Source organism: Podarcis tiliguerta (assembly GCF_965153285.1).
Source record: "Podarcis tiliguerta genome assembly, chromosome: 1".
NCBI classification, from domain to species: domain Eukaryota; kingdom Metazoa; phylum Chordata; class Lepidosauria; order Squamata; family Lacertidae; genus Podarcis; species Podarcis tiliguerta.
Genome location: NC_139534.1, coordinates 86,120,437 through 86,137,094, shown reverse-complemented (window position 1 = coordinate 86,137,094; position 16,658 = coordinate 86,120,437). Strand labels below are relative to the sequence as shown.

At 45.3% G+C, this 16,658-nt stretch overlaps 1 protein-coding gene across 2 annotated transcripts; it reads left to right on the top strand.

The window, feature by feature from the left end:
* ARFGAP2 (ARF GTPase activating protein 2) lies at nucleotides 1–16,525 on the top strand. 2 transcript variants are annotated; one of them, XM_083457062.1, is made up of 17 exons: nucleotides 1–153; nucleotides 557–675; nucleotides 4,101–4,173; nucleotides 4,481–4,612; nucleotides 4,704–4,784; nucleotides 6,471–6,573; nucleotides 7,415–7,471; nucleotides 8,781–8,825; nucleotides 9,532–9,584; nucleotides 10,296–10,432; nucleotides 10,728–10,859; nucleotides 11,574–11,702; nucleotides 11,794–11,925; nucleotides 12,985–13,111; nucleotides 13,213–13,303; nucleotides 13,573–13,691; nucleotides 14,562–16,525. In XM_083457062.1, the coding sequence occupies exons 1-17, from the start codon at nucleotides 82–84 to the stop codon at nucleotides 14,580–14,582; spliced, it is 1,623 nt and encodes a 540-aa protein (XP_083313188.1). In that variant the 5' UTR covers nucleotides 1–81; the 3' UTR covers nucleotides 14,583–16,525. The 2 variants fall into 2 exon arrangements, with proteins under 2 accessions (XP_083313188.1, XP_083313189.1); XM_083457063.1 differs by lacking the exon at nucleotides 8,781–8,825.
* The last annotated feature ends 133 nt before the right edge of the window (nucleotides 16,526–16,658 follow it).

The following is a 16,658-nucleotide window of genomic DNA, read 5'->3' as shown; positions in this document are numbered from 1 at the left end:
TCGGAGGGAAACACCCCGCGCGCGGATTGGTCCCCGCGGCGACCTGTTGCCGGCCGCGGTGGGTGCTGGGAAAAAGAAAACATGGCGGCCGGGCCCAGCAAGGCGGAGATTCAGACCCTTTTCAAGCGGCTTCGGTCTGCGCCGCCCAACAAGGTACCGAGCGCGGGGAGTTGAGGCAGGAGGCTCTGGAGTGTCCCTTTGGCCGCCGTTCCCGATGGCAGACGCCCGCCGGCCCAGCGTCTCCCCTCCCCACCGTCCCCTTCCGGTTAGGTTCTGCCACCGCCGCAGTCCTGTCCACCTGCGGCAGGGCTGGGACCGTGAGGTTTGAGACCTTGAAGGAGGACGGCACCTGCGTCCCCTCAAAGCACAGCGGCCCGTTTCATCCCCGCAGTCCCCTCGTTTCAAGCTACAGGGTGGGGAAAGACTCGTCATAGTTAAGAGTCACTGGTGCCAGACCAGACATACTGGCTCCCTATAAGGAAGCTGGCCTGCTGTGCTTCCTTTCCCGGTGGCTCCCTGTTGGTCTTCCTCCTAGCTTCTCTTCTGTTTCTTGTAGTCCTGCTTTGACTGCGGCGCGAAGAACCCGAGCTGGGCCAGCATCACCTATGGAGTGTTTCTCTGCATTGACTGCTCTGGGGTTCACCGGTCGCTGGGTGTGCATCTCAGCTTTATCCGGTGAGTACTAGAGTTTTGTTTGTTTTTTGAGGGGTGGGAGGTAAGATGAGGAACGTGAGAGATACAGGATCCCGCTTAGTCGAACGGGGACCAACGATCAGCGTGGCTCATAGTGTGCAACTCCAGACTGGTCTTGTGTAATTGTGGTCCCTATGTTTAATCCTAAAATGGCTCTTGTGCAGTAAAACGTGTTTGATTAGGTAATCTTTGAGGATCCTAAGAATAGCCTAATCCCCTTCCTCTCAGTGTACTGCTGTTTGAAAACAGGCAGGATATTTATATAGTTCATTATACAGATTGGTACTCACCATGAAGTTGTTGCAATAAGTGCCACACTTTTAACATCTGGAAGGAAAAGTTGCTATTACTGGGTACCCTTGAGTACCCCCAGAAAAAAGCACTGTAATATATTTGTGGTGAAGTTTGTTCTTGATGACTTAGAGATGGCTACTTTCGTAGTTAGACAAGTATTGAATGAACTTCTTTGTAATGTTCCGTTCATCTACAGATGTAGTTATGATACTCAGAAAATGCACTGCTGATTGCTATGATGTTTAAAAATTATTTTGCACATGGTGTGTGACTGCATACAAGTTTGCACTATTTAATTTATTTATATACTTCTGCAAATTGAGTGATAGATTTGTGTGTTTCTTTCTGGTATTTTCATTTTATAGGTGGCATTAGTTAATATTTTGTGTTGTAGTGAGTGCATGCTTGTTTGTACCTATATAGCATTTGAAGGGAAATTCAAAAAGAGGGGAATCATCATTTCAGAAAATGTTTCTGTTTGCCATGCAACAATCCTAGTGATTAGCTATGGAAGGAAGAGAGTTGCTACAGGCATTCCTTTGGTTAAAAACCTGTTTCCACACCAATGGAAGAAAACATTGGAGTTGGGGGCCATGTTAGAATTCTGTAAAGCTTCCTCCTTCCTTGGCAATGTATAAAAATAACAACTGTTCACTGTAGTGCACTGAGACTGATTTCATACTTGAATTTTCCACCACTTGACACTCCTCCACTGCTGTCTGTTGAAAGATTTTACATTTGAGGTGATGTGCAATGGTCATAAAAGCTGTCCATCTCTAACACTTGATCTCTGACTTTATTGCACATGTAAAGTATGTTATATAAAAACTGAGCAGTGAACATGCTTGAACAGACCCTTGAACATGCTCTTTTTTTTTCTCCTTTTGGCTGACTTCTAATACATTGAAGTATTTGTGTTATTTCAATACATTTGTGAAGCTTGAAAGCCCACACTTACCCTTTTCCTGACCTACTTCTGTGAGAGTATCGGATTACTCACACAGGCTAGCTAGCTAGCCCTAGTTCTTGTTCTTACAGTGTAAGCTCTTTGGCTCTTATAATAGTTCCTTACCTGAAATGCTCTCTCTTTGTCCTCGGTGAACAGAAGGAAAGTAGAATTCTGTGTTGGAGCAGGACCATGCAATTTTGGCAAAGCAAGAAGTACATAGCTTCTTCTGGCTGCTGTGTCATGTGACAGAAGTGAGATATTTGATACATATTGATTTCTGAGTATCTCATGGCTGACAGTACCATACCAGGAGAAATGAAATTCATACATCTAGAGGAAACTTTCATTGGTTAGAAGTGTATCAGCTAGAATCATTTGTATTTCTGTATTTCTGTTTTAGTAAATGAATGTACAAAGTATGGGTACAACAGCTTTCCCAAGCTCTGGAGTGCATAATTCTCTCTGGTGGTTTTCATGGCCATTTCTTCCTGTATTTATGAGCCTATAGAAGTATGTACACAAATTAGATAAGGCTTTGAAGAACATGTCAAAGAAGTTTCTGCAGAGCTGCTTGACAGCAGTGCTAAAGCCATCACATCTATTTCAACAGTACAAACACTGCTGCTGCTGCTTTTAAAAATATTTTAAAATTGATTTTCAATAAAAAGAGCATGTAAACATATCCTGTCCTACAACAGACATCCCTCCCCCAATATTTTTTTTTTTGGGGGGGGGGGGGAGAAAACATTATTTCAGAGAGTACAAACGCTTCTTTAAAGTATTGTTGACCAGCACATACTGAGATGAGTTTTGTATCTTTTAAATTAGCCATTTATTTATTTAGAAGCTTTCTATACCGTCCCTCCTTTCATTGGATCAGATTTCAGGGCACTGATAATGTAATTCATAATACAATTTCAAAAAACCAAAACACAAAAGAACAAATAAAAGCTCAAAACATGTTGAGACATATATACTTTTAAAAATACCTAGTTGAATAAAAGTGTCTGAATCTGGCATCTAAAAGCTTGTAAAGTTGGCCCCAGGCATTCCTCCTTGGGAGATGGTATTCCATAGCCAGGGTACCACCACTGAAAAACCCCTCCTTTATTGTTTTATGGTGCACTCCTGATAAAGAAGTCAGAGCAGGGCCTCAACAGAAGATCCTAAGAGAAGCAAGCTGTCTTCCTTTGTGTGTGCTTGCTTTTCCCTAATCCAAAAAATTGTCCACTTGGTATTTTTGTGTGTTTCTTGGAAAAAAAGATAAATGCATGCTAGCTGGATACATCTGAAGAGTCTTTTTGCTCGTGTGCTCAAAACATATTCTCCTTGCCAATACTTTTGCATCTGAATTATTGGGTACCCACTACCTTGTATTCAGTCTGAAATTATTCTGGTTAACAGGCCAGACTGAAGGAGTTCAAACAACCAAATACAACTGGGTCAAAGCTCTGGTAACACATGAGCCACTGCCAGGGGTGTACCTAGAGGTTGGCCAGGTTGGCCCCCACCAAGGACGCAGGGTCAGGGAGGCACAAAAATCACATCTCTCCATCTGGCTTGGAGTGGCTAGGAATCTGGGCGCCCTCACCAGAGGAATCTGGTTGCTGACATGGGCCATCTCAGCAACCCTGTGGTGCCCCCTTCCCAGTCAGAAGTGTGAGTGGAGTGCCTAGCAAGGCTTAGGGAAGAAAGACAGGGAGTGGGTAAGAGTTGCAGGAGGAGGAAAAAGGAAGGGAGGAAGGAGGCAGAAGGGAAAGCAGGGAGTGGAGGGAGGAAGGTAGACAGATAGACCAATGGAGGAGGAGGAGGTGTGGAGCAGAGCAGATCTGACCCTGATGGCCACAAAGGGAGTCACTGGTGCAGTGCAAAATGCAATGCAAAGCAGACTTTTTGAGTTTCTGGTCCTTGCTCTCTCCTGGCTATAGAGGCGCTGGTACAACATCTCCTTGCCCAAGGGCACAAGGAAACCAAGGTACACCTCTGGCCACTGCCCTCACCCGGAAACTAACATGGAAGATATTTATTGGTTCAGGGGCACTAACAGTAGCTCATATATTCCCAGAGATCTGCTTCCATTGTCTATTATGTTGTTCAAACCCTTCTGAGCCTGATCTGGTGAACTTTTCTGAGATAATGACTCCAGGTTTTGTTCTCTTGTCAGGTCCACAGAGCTTGATTTCAACTGGAGCTGGTTTCAGCTGAGGTGTATGCAAGTGGGTAGCAATGCCAATGCGGTAAGGAGCCATTTGAAGTTGATGATCTTTGGTTGCATGCCTTTTTACCATGCTCCTCTTTGGCAGATGTCATAGTCAGGTGGTTGGTGTTTTCTTAATAAATATTTGTTTATCAAACTTGCTTATAAAATAAAAGGACATGGTGGCCTGTGTTCCTGAAACTCCTGCTTCCAAGAGAAAGCTGAATTCTTGCAGGTCTGTGTCTGGAATTGGGCCCTTTAGTTGCAGGAAGTTACCCGTTTGTTTCATTTGCTCTTCCTTTTTCTAATCTTGGACTTCAACTAAATTTCCTGTCCACCCCCGCCAGACTGCCTTTTTCCGCCAGTATGGTTGCACCACCACAGATGCCAGTGCCAAGTATAATAGCCGTGCAGCCCAGATGTACCGGGAGAAGATCCGGCAGCTGGCAACTGCTGCGATGGCCAAGTATGGGAATGATGTAAGTGCAGATGAGCCTCTTTGCTGTTGGGAAGGATCAGGGACCATGGTGCTTGCTACTGAATACGACAAACTATTTTCTCCTTTTCCAGCTCCTGATTGATGGGCTGAGTGGAACTCCAGGCCACTCCCCAGAAAAGAGTGATGCCGATTTCTTCTTGGAACATACACAGGTGTGTTGAGCCAACTTGGATTGCCCCTTTCCATCAGAAACCTTCATTGATGGGGGAACTACAGGTCATGAATGTATTTGATCCAAAACTCTGTGACCTACATAGACCAAGTTGGAGGGGCCGTGCTGCTCAGTGGTTTGGACCTGCCATATTCACCTCGTTTGCCTCCTTGAGGCGGTAGTTTACATTCATACATGCAAACTGGCCTGGTTTGCATGTCACAGTAATCAAGGTTTGGCTTGGATTGTGGTGAAGATCTTTCCTCCTTGACCACCACCTGTAACCTTAGGAAAAATTTTGGCTACAGATCGTAGTTAAGGAAGAGAGACCTTAACCATAGTCCCAGGTTCGAATGACAAACTGAGCCAAACCCTAGCTGAGGTGCTGTGCTGACCTACAAAGCCCGAGGAGCAGCAAAGTAGCTGGAACCTCCTCTTTGGGAGCCAGTGCGTTCAGGCTCAGCCATGAACTGACTTGGTGTGACATGGCCACAGAGTCAGATCAGTGGTCTTTTTGGCTCAGTCTTCTTTGATTTGAGTGTTGACTGTTCTCCAGTCAGAGGTGGTCTTCCTAGCCCCGCCACCCACGACCCTCCAAGTGGAGATGGACCCTGGGATTCCTGTTCGTGCAGAGCCTGTGTTCTTCTACTTCTACTTCTTCCCTTCCCTTCTTCTTCTTTTTTTCTTGTTCACAAAGGATAAGCAGGGCTCTTTGCTTAGGATCTCCCCACCCTGACCTTGCTCAGGGGCAGTATACTTCCAGATACTGGATCCTGGGTTCAAAGAGATGATTGCTTTTAGTTTCTGCACTGCTTCTGAGCTTCCTAGAAATGGAGTTTTAAACTAGATGAACTCTTGGTTTTGTTCAACAAGATGATTCATAGCTTATGTCTTTCCCGTCTAGAATACATTCTCTCTAGTACAGTGGTGCCCCGCAAGACGAATGCCTCGCAAGACGGAAAACCCGCAAGACGAAAGGGTTTTCTGTCTGCAGAGGCGCTTCGCAAGACGAATTTTCCTATGGGCTTGCTTCGCAAGACGAAAATTGATGAAAATTTTCGGGGGTTTTTTTTTTTGCTCCAAAACCCCTTTTTCTGAATCGCTAAGCTGCTAAAAGCATTTTAGCAGCAAAACCACTAATCCCTTTAGCCTTAAAAAGCCGTTTTTAGCCCTTAAAATGTCAATAGCGCTAATAGCGCCAATCCGTCAATGGGCTTGCTTCGCAAGACGAAAAAACCGCAAGACGAAAAGACTCGCGGAACGGATTCTTTTCGTCTTGTGAGGCACCACTGTACAGGGGCAAGACTGGCAGATTTCCACTTGGACTCTAAACTGGCAGTTCCGTTGATTTCAGGGTACCATCTACTTAAGCATGCTTAGGATTGTAGAGCTGGTCTCAAGGGATTGGGTTTCCTTCTCCAAAACTGTTTCTTGCCACCGAGGAGATTATGTCTAAAGATATGGGACAGCACGGCCTGAGTCTTAAATCGGCTTGGCTCCAGATTTCCCCACAAGAAGCCACCTTGAGGGCATGCATTGTAATACTTGAGAACACTGTTAATGCTTACTGGGTGTTATGCGTTTGAAATGCATATCCTGTTAACCAAGGGTTTCTGAGTTTGATCTATTTGTACTGTCCGATCCAAATTGTTGCATCTTCCTGAGGGCCAGTTCATTTTTTTTAAAGGATTGTAATACCTGGGATATGGCTGAAACAGGCCAGAGCACAGTACAGCCTTCGCTAGAATTGGAGAGAACAGCAAAGTCTACTGAGAATAATGAAGTTCAACGTGAGTATCGCTATTTAGCTCCTTTGCCCCTTTTGAATCTTCCTAGCCTGGCTGGAAAGACACTTGATCTTGCTTGTTCTCAGGATGGATGATGAGCAGAGGATATGTGCAGTGTAACACATGAGTCAATATAGAGGATTGAAGAATTGCTTCATTGTTGTATGCATGTTGTGGCATCTCTCCACAACATTTGGCAGCCATACCCATGTTCTCTTGAAGTGAACATTTTATTTTTCTCTTTACGTTGCATGACTTAAGTTAAGGAGTCCTGCATTTCCTATAGGGCAGGGGTGGGGAACCTCTGTCTTTCAGAAGTTGATGAACTACAGTTCCCATCAACCCACATCAGTGATGACATTGCTTGGGGCTGATGGGAGCTGGAGTTCAACAATATATAGAAGGCCATGGGTTCCCCACCCCTTCTATATAGATTAAAAAGTATCAGGTGTGTGGAAGCAGTTCTGTTGCTTGGAATATTCTTGACCAGGCACCTCCAAACTCGGCCCTCCAGATGTTTTGGGACTACAGTTCCCATCATCTCTGAGCACTGGTCCTGTTAGCTAGGGATGGTGAGAGCTGTAGTCCCAAAATATCTGGAGGGCCAAGTTTGGGGATGTGTATTCTTGACTGTCAGTGAGACTCTGGTGGTTTCTACTAGCTGTCCAGTAATTTCCTGCAGGGAGTTTTCTGGATAGTAAGCAGTGGTCCTGGAGCATCAACATTTTGTTGGATGAGAAAAAATCATTTTAATTGTCCAAGATACTGGACACAAGACATGCATCTTCTTTGCTCTACCTTAGTTGCCATTTTAAAAAATAAGTGTGTGTGTTCTTGCCCATAGAGCCTGACCAGGGTCCATCTATCGACCTGCTGAGCACTTCTCCTAAAGGGTCTCTTGGTAAGTGTAATCTCCCCTGTTTCCTGTTATGTTAAACATAATGTCTCAGTGGCTTACCATTTAATTTGAGTAGCTGGTCTGCATTAATAACAGAGTTTATTTCAGATGCTGAATCAGGTAAGGGAGGCCAGTGCTTCTGACTCTGGAGGAGGAATTGGGTCACTTCTAAAAGTTTGACTTTTGAAAATTAGAACTATAGAGTTGGAATATACCTAAAGATCATCTAGTCCAACTGGCTGGTAGAGGAAATTGGCCATTAGGCATAAAATTAGAGAATTGACCCTTCAGTGCAGGAATCTCAATCCCCTCAACCAATTTGAAACCATGCCAGATGGGTGATCCAACATCTGCTTAGAGATTTCTAACAAAAGAGAGTCTCTCACTTCCACACAAGTATGTTCACCTGTCAGCTGCTTGTTCCATCAGGAAGCTCTTCATAATTTTTAGTCACAATCCCCTTTCTTGTAATTTTAATTTGTTGGATTGGACCCTACCCTCCAGAGCATCAAAAAGCAAATCTGCTGCATCAGTATAACGGCCTTCAAATATGAAGATGATCATTCATCCTTGCACAGAATTAAGAAAAAGTTTTTTTCAATATTGGAGACTCTTCCCATATATGGTATCAGCATACCATATATTCTGCAATTTCTGGATGGCCTGTTCCTTCTGACCTTGAGATCCCAGTGTTTGTTTAGGTCAAAAGCAATAATTCACCAGGGGGACTGGGGTAGTATCGAGCAAATAATTGCAAATTAGAACTATTATTGACATATTCGTCAAGAGGAACTAGCCATTACTGAAGACTATGATCTGATTCTGATTTTAACAATCCAGTCTGCTACACCGTGGTGTATTGGATCAGGAATAGTTACATGCATGTTTGCTCCTCCTACCCATATCCATTCAACTTTGGCGAAGCTACCTTGTATTCTAACCACAGTTTACCTGGATGTCAAAACAGGGAAACTGTACTTTACGGGCTCAAGAATATGAAACTAGAATCGGATTTGGTTTGGAGGAGGACCTTAAAGCACAGTTTCTGGATCCGATGTCACTATGAACTAGGTTGCCTTCATCAAAGCAGTGTGTGTGTGGAGAAGGACAGAGAGAGCTTGCGTGCACAGGATCTGTGCCTGGTCCGATAAACCACAATGTCTGATTCCGGCCTATAGATGCTACTATCCTGTGCCTGCAATTTTGCTTGGGCCTTCTTGTGGAAGATGTGTTTCGATCTCTCCTGAGCGCAGACTATACCTAGAACGTACCATTTTAGTTTCCAACATGTACATGTCTTTTTCTTCCTCAGACGCATCCATGTGTCTGTCTCGGCAAGGGGCTGCTCCTGCCAGAGGTAACTGGCTAAGGGCCTGCACTGGCTACTTGTGGTGCCTTGCCTCTGCCTTCTCTTTCTGTGGTTCTGCCTTCAGGCCAGGGGTTGTCTGTCTTCTACATTCAAATTGTCATTTCAAGGAAGTTGATCTTCCTCACTAGTGAAGTTGAGGATCCATCCTGCTCTTTGCTATCATTGCAGTCAGCCAAGTGGACACACGTGGCTCGTTTCAAGGAGGCACTTGCGTTGCTAACTGCATTAGGAATACTGAGCAGCCTCCCTAGAAAATGCAGCTTCAGTCCTGCAGCGGTGCTTTGTTGCCACTAGAGCTCTTCTCCAAGGCCAACCTGAGCTACCAGGCACCCTTTGGCTTCTCAAGCACCAGTTTTTTGTTGCAATATATGTAACATATTGGGAAATCAGTCTAGTTTTTCAAACCAGATTCTTTGAAGCACCACTTCTTGGGGTGATTTTATGCTGTTTTTTCAACTCAGGAAGGGGGACCACAAAGCGGCTAATCTGAAATTGCATGGTGTGGCCTGTCATACTGCCTTTGGATTTCTCTATGCTGCTGCCAGAGCTGTTGGGTGTATTAACTATGCATCTGGCACACTTGGCATAGCTTTCAATGTGCCACAAAAGCCTTAAATAACTGCTACTAGTGTTGGGACTAACAGCAGATTTCTTGCTGTCTTTCATGTCTGCTCATTATTTTTCCCTGTTGCAGAAATAAAACCTTCACTCATTGGAAAGAAGAAGCCAGGTGCTACTAAGAAAGGGGTATGTCTGCTGAGAGGGATTTTGTCTAACTCCACACATCTCTTTTTTCTGATAAAGATTTGCTCCCCAGTCCACATCTACCCAGAAAATGGCCTTGCCATTTGCCTTGAGTATCTAATAAGGATTTTCTCTAATCAGTTTTGCATTATATGCTATTTGTGGGTATCAGTGCTTCCAGGGCAGGGATCTGCCTGATTCTTGACTGGATTTTATTTCAGTGATTGTACACACAACCAAATACTGTGCATATAGAGAAATATTCAGAATGAGCTTGAAAAAGCTGGGTGGGGGAGGCAGGGAGAGATTACATCATTGGTAAACTTATCTCTGCAGAAAGCAGCTTGGCCAGCCTTGTGCTCAGCACTGGTAACTAAGCATAGGGATGGCAAAGCCCCTTGTGCTGCAGTTCCCAAGCCCTGTGTAAGCGACTTTTAACAGGTGGGTTGCACCAAGCAACTGTCACAGTTGCTCTGCAGGGATGGGGACAGATAAGGATCTGGCCTGCTGAGCACAAAAGAATTCCCACCCTTCAAATCTTCCCTTTCAGCATTTGGAGGGGCCTATCAAATTTGTCTTGAACTGGCCAGATTTGTTCACTGACTCTCTCTGCGCCCCTTGCATCGTTTGCAGTACTTGATCCTTTGGTTTTGCCATTTTAAAGGCTCACTGTGGCTTTTCTTGGAACCTTTATTCTGTTTCTGTTTCTTCCAGCTGGGGGCCAAAAAGGGTCTTGGAGCTCAAAAAGTGAGCAGCCAGAGTTTCACTGAAATTGAACGACAGGCCCAGGTGGCTGAAAAGATGAGGGAACAACAGGCTGCAGAGTGCAAGAAGCAAGCTGAGGAGTCCCTGTAAGTGAGGCACACTTGCAGCATCCTCAAGTTAGGATCTGTATATGTTTGCATGCAGAGTTCTTGGGACAAGCTTCCTCTCATAGGAAAACTTGTATTTGGCATGGAATGATGAAGCAATTGGCACATAACAAAGTCAGGACTAAATAAGTGTTGTCCTGCCCAGTCCTGAGCTTTTTTGAGTACATAAAATCTGTCCTGCTTACCCATTTCCTCATTTCAGAATGATGAGATATGTGGGTAGTTTATATGTATTCTGGACTCCCCTGCCAGTTGATTTTGTTGTCTCCCTCAGAGTTGCCTCAATGAGACTGGCATACCAGGAGTTGCAGATTGATCGGAAGAAGGAGGAGAAGAAACTCCAGAACCTGGAAGGAAAAAAGCGTGAACAAGCTGAGAGACTGGGCATGGGATTGGTATCCAGGAGGTATTTGCTATACATGAAGAACAAGGAGAATGTGCCGAGTGGGTAGATTTTAGTGTAACATCTGCCCCAAGATCGCTTGGGGGTTTAGTTGCTGCTGTCTCAATAGGCAGGAAGATTGTGGTTCAAGAGAACATCATTGGTGAGCTGAGTTCCTCCAGTCTACTCCATTTGGAGTGGCTTGTGAATCCTGAATATTAGCCCTTGAGTGTAATCTACATTTGCCCCAATCAAAAGATTACTTCTTTCCTATAGATCTTCAGCCTTGGGTGGCTCTTCTGCTTTTCCATCTTGTAGAATCTGATCTGAGGTATAATGAAATTTGTATCTTTAGAAAATGAGACACTCTCCTGGCTCCCTCATTGTTTATTTCTTACCCACCCAGACTGTATACAGCATAAGTTTTAGCAATAAGAAACCCCTGCTTGCAGTCTTTTAAGTCTCACATCTGCTTTTGCCATGATCTCTACATTCTGGTTAGCTCAGGGCGCAGCCTGAATGAAGTCATGTAGCAACCTTTCTGAAAAGCCAGAAGGCCTGGATAGTGACAGGATGGGAGGCTGCCTGCAGAATTTGATGAGTAACACCTTGAGCTCCTTTAAAGGGAGGCAGACTAGATTGACTTGGGCCTTATTTTTGAGCCAATGTAGTTCTAATGTTGAGAAGTAGGTGTTGGGCTCTGCCAGTAGGGTTTTATCTTGGTCTTCTTCCTCCTAGTTCCATCTCGCACTCTGTCCTTTCCGAGATGCAAATGATAGAACAAGAAACACCAGTGACTGCAAAGTCCTCTCGGTCCCAGCTGGATCTGTTTGAAGACACTGGAAGTTTCACATCCGGACCACCCAAGTAAGACTGAGTGGTTGCAGTGCTATTCGCTCTTGCCCAGCTTTTCTTTATCTGGCCTGGATAAATCTCCTCTCATTTTTTTTTTTCATAGGTACAAAGATAATCCTTTCTCAATAGGAGATGCTTTTGGCTCGCAGTGGGAAACAGACAACACCTGGGGGATTGACAAAGGGGAAGAGGAGACAGACATCACTATCTCCAGTATTCGGCCCATTGGTGAAAGGTAAAAGTGATGAGTGGGGTCCCATCTGGAAAGTAGTTTCTTGAAGGAACTGTTCAGGGACATATATGACTGCTCTTTAACCGGCACCTAACAAAAAGGCCTCATAGGCTTTCCCAAGGCATTTTGCCTCAAGCACTTTCAAAATGGCATTGTATTGTGGTCTGATGGACTAAACTTCAGAGATGAGGGTTCAAATTTCCACTCAGCCATGAAGCTCCCTAGGTGACCTTGTTTCTCAGCCTAACCTATCCCGCAGGGTGGTTGTTAGGATAAAACAGGGAGGGAGAGAAACCTAATGTGACACCCGAAGCTCCCAGGAGGAAAGGTGGGGCATAAATGTAATAACAACAACATTTGCAATCAATATGAATGAATCTCAGAGCAATGCTTTGACTAAGCCACTGAGAAATGCTGGTTGCTTGAGTGATGGTCGCTCTGCTGCTGCTGAGAGTAGGGGGCTTTTGTCTTTGTTTAACTGAGGAAAATAGTGACCAGATTTACACACTGCAGAAACCATAGTTTAGAAAAACGATTCACTAAACCTGTGGTTTAATGTGAACAAGCAATGTGCCTTAAGCGTGCTGCTGAAAGGTTCTCACTGCACTCCCTGCCTGCTCCTGCTTCTGCTGTTCTGTGGACAAAACAAGCCAGAGTTTGGCTTCTTGTAGCTTCTGGGTCATGGCCTGAAATTTGTCTCCAAACCACAAGCAGTAAGAAGGGTTTGTTCTTGGCTAGCTACTTGTGGTTTCTTCGGGGGAAACATACCCAACTCTGCCTGGTGTTGACTGTGGCACATCAGGAACAGGAAGAGTGCTGTGGAAACTTTGGAACAGCCTGCAACATGACACACTGCTTATTCATTTAAAACTGGCTGGGTTTCAGCTATGGTTTAATGTGCTGTGTGAATCAATCCAGTGTATGACATAGCTGTTAGCTGAGGGGGCTTATGATATCCAACTAACTTGGAGTTGAACAGATGCAGTTCCACTTTCTCGCCATGGCCGAATACCTGTGCACTATGGATTGCTGTTACAGTGCTTTCCTTTCTCCTCCATTCAGACCCACCAACAGAAGAGAGACAGAGAGCAAGATCTCAGTAGTAGAGTCCAGTGAAGCTCGACAGAAGTTTGCTGGGGCCAAAGCCATCTCGTCCGACATGTTCTTTGGGCGGGAAGCTGATGCCGAGGCAAGTGCTGGATGATTTCTCTGTCTTCAAGCTGTTCCCACCCATCACCTGACAACCACCAGCTTCTGTTTCCTGCGTCTTATTTTGTTTTCTCTTTCCAGTATGAGGCCAGATCCCGACTCCAACAACTCTCTGGCAGCAATGCCATCAGCTCTGCTGATCTGTTTGGAGAGTCTGAGACAGGGAACTCGGGTATGTCAGCAAACAACTTGAGAGACGGGTTTTCTTCTGTCACCAAGGGGCTGGTGTGGCCCTTAACACCTATTACTCAGAAAGGGATGGGCTCAGCTGACTTGAGTGTCAAATCACGGAGCAGATTACATATCTGACTCAGGGTTACAGGATCTCATAGTGGATTTCCCAACCTAGGATCTCAGCCAGCAAGGCCTCTTCCATAAGATGAGCATCTTCCTCATACAGCAGAACTCTCTGATGGTGTTGTTTTCCTTCCGCCTCTCTAGGTAGTGTTTCAATTGGAAATGTACTGCCTGCTGCTGATATTGCCCAGTTCAAGCAAGGGGTGAAGTCTGTTGCTGGCAAGATGGCTGTTCTAGCCAATGGTGTGATGAATTCCCTTCAGGTGAGGTGGCACGCCTGTTGTGTAGTCATGGCAAGAGGCTCTAAATGCCTCACACAGGGTTCAAACTCCGATAGTGAAGGTTACAATCCTGGAAGCCATGTGTGATGTCTGTGGCTTTTGCTTCATTCTCATTCATGTAGAGGTCAAAAAGTTTACAACACTTCTAAAGCAGCTAACTGGTCCACTAGAAGATAATAAATTCCCTTACCATGTATGCTAAATTTAAATTCCCAGCTTTTGCAAAGCTACTTGGACTCAGGTTGATGATGCAAAGATATGCAAAGTAACTGGTGTTTATATACTTTGTAATTCTGGAACAGAAGTTAAGACGGAAACCTTAATGCAGGCCTCATCCACACTTAACGCTGTGTGTTCAAACCTCAAGCTCACCTGCTTACACACTTGGGCTGTTCCCCTAATGCTCCTGTGCAAGGAGCTGCTTTTGTCAAATGATGGGATGACAGGGGCTACAGCCAGTTCTTTTCTCATGTTATTGGTGAGAGCAGCTCCTTGCTTACAGTGGAGATGTTGCATGATCTGAGATGGCAGCATGGAAATTCTCTGCCAGCAAAAGTAACCTTTTACATGGTTCATAAGCCTCTTATTCAGAGCTTAGTAGGATGGGCTTGCTTTTGTCATATCGGCTTGTGGGTTTCCCTATATCTGGTTGGCCATTAGAGAACAGGATGCTGCGCTAGATGGGCCATGGACCTGATCCAGCAGGCACTTTTATCTCCTGATATTTGGCCTGAAGTTTTAACTTGGGGGTGCGGGGTTAGCTGCTGTATTCAGGTGCCGAGAAATATGGCATCATTTCTGTGGGCAATGTGCTAAGTTGCCTCTTTCTGTCCTCCCTCTCCCACCTCTTAGGATCGCTATGGCTCATATTGAGGATTCAGGAGAGACTTTGCAGCTTGTGGCCATCAGCGAAACACCAATTGCACCTTGAGTCCACCTGGAAGAATTGAACAGGATTGCTTTTTAGCCGAGCATGGCTAGGGGCTTCTTGAGGAGAGGAGGAGAAATGGACATGCCTGGCACTTGCTCAAAAACTCTCTGGACATTATTTTCTATTTGAAATGACCCCAGCCTTCAGCTAATGGAATATTGGCCCTTCCAGAGAATCCCCCGCTGCTGCTGCTGCGCACTGCACAAGGGTTGCCAGTTGACCTCTGTGCTGCTGCTGTTTCCACTTCCCCCAGCCCCTGGCTGTTATTAGCAGAATATGTTTGAGGGGAGAAGGAAGCTGTGTTTGAAACTATTCCAAGGGAAATGGCAGTAAACAGGGGAATGGTGAGGAATCCCCAGGGCCTAGACTGTCTTCTAGAACAGGGGGAAGTTCCGATTTTGGCACAAGGTCATTTACTGGCCGTGCCTTGAACCAATGTGATATAATTAGATCCCTTTTTGAGAGCAGCAACTTAAAAGCCTCCATCTGTAGCAAGCCACTTGGGTGGGTGGGCTTGTGCAAGATATTTGCAGTATTACGCAAATATGCTGGACAGCTGGGGAAACGTACATTTCTTACCCTGACACACACACACCCTGAACCGTGGGTTGATGCTGTTGAGAAGAGAGCATCTTCAGTTGAGGAATGAAGAGGTTATTGGGCCTGCTGTTTCATATAACCTGTTGCCTCGTCTCCTTGGTGCCCTCTTGGTTTCCTTTCAGACCTTTATGGAAACTGCTAACAAAACAGGGCAGTGGCCGCTCAGTCCACTAGCTCTGGTGCTGTTTGTGCAACCACTGCTGTTGCTGGCCTCCCTTCCCCGGCGAGATCTACCTGAATATCATGGTCCCATCTGTGCTGCACGTGGGGAAAGGAAGTAGTTTCAAGGAAAGTGGCTTCCCCTTGTCAAAGCTTCACTGCTGCCCCTTTGCTCCTAGCCCAGCATTCTGGGTTTCTTTCTTTCTTAAACGACTCCAGTTACAGTTCTGCTGGTGTAGATGATGAACAGGAGCAGATGAAAGTGCTCTATTCCATCCCACAATGCTGCTTTGATGTTCAGGACAGAAGGTATCCTGCCACAAAGCCCCCCCTTGCATCTGCATGCCTTTCCCCCTTGCCTTGGTTTATGTTCTTCTATTGGAAGAAGAATCTCCTCATCACCATGGGAAACTCAATCCACGTGAAGCAGTGCTTGCTGTTGTAACCATTTTACATTTACCTTGCATGATAGTTGCTGTAGCAGCTGTGGGTTCATCTGAAGACTTGCATCGTGCCCGTTGTACATTCTGTTAAGGTAGCAAGTCTGTCTAATCGCTCTTCACTGGGAAATCAACCACTAAGAGTACACTGGAATGATGACTTTGGTTTCAATAAGATGCTCTTGCTAGAGAGAAATTAGGTTTATCAGGGTAGCTTGAGGACCCACGTTATGATGGAGCAACATCTTGCCTATTTCCATATCTGCATATTCATTAGTGCAATTGACCTGCTTTCTCCTTGCATACTTCCCCAAGAAGGTAAATGGCTGCATGGGCTTACTGGAAATCTCTTCCCCGCCCCCTTGGGTCTGCTCCACTTCTCATTTTTTGCTCCCTGGGTTCTGAAAATGCACTGATGTTTTAACTTCGATTATTGCAAATTTGTCTTAAAGTGCTCCTTTCCAAGGCCAGGAGTTTGCAGAGCTTTGGTTTGGCCTGGTGTGCTCTCGACTGGAAGAGGGTTCTCTTCTTGGGCTGTCTGTGTACTTTGAGTTAAAACGGTAGTATTAATGAGCTTTGTTGTGGCCAAGGTTGGGCCTCTGCTGTGTGTGGGGGTCCAAAGGGGAGTGATATGGATTCTCTCCCTCCCACCCCAAGTGAATAAAATCAAATACGTGTGTGTTCCATTTCTGTGACTTCCTTTTTTTAATTCAGATGTAGCCGATGGACCCCAGGGACACGGGGGCAGGCAGAGCTACTCCCTTTTCTATGCCATGGGCGAGGAAGGGAAGTTAGCAGACTTCAGGTGAGGTGTGAAGA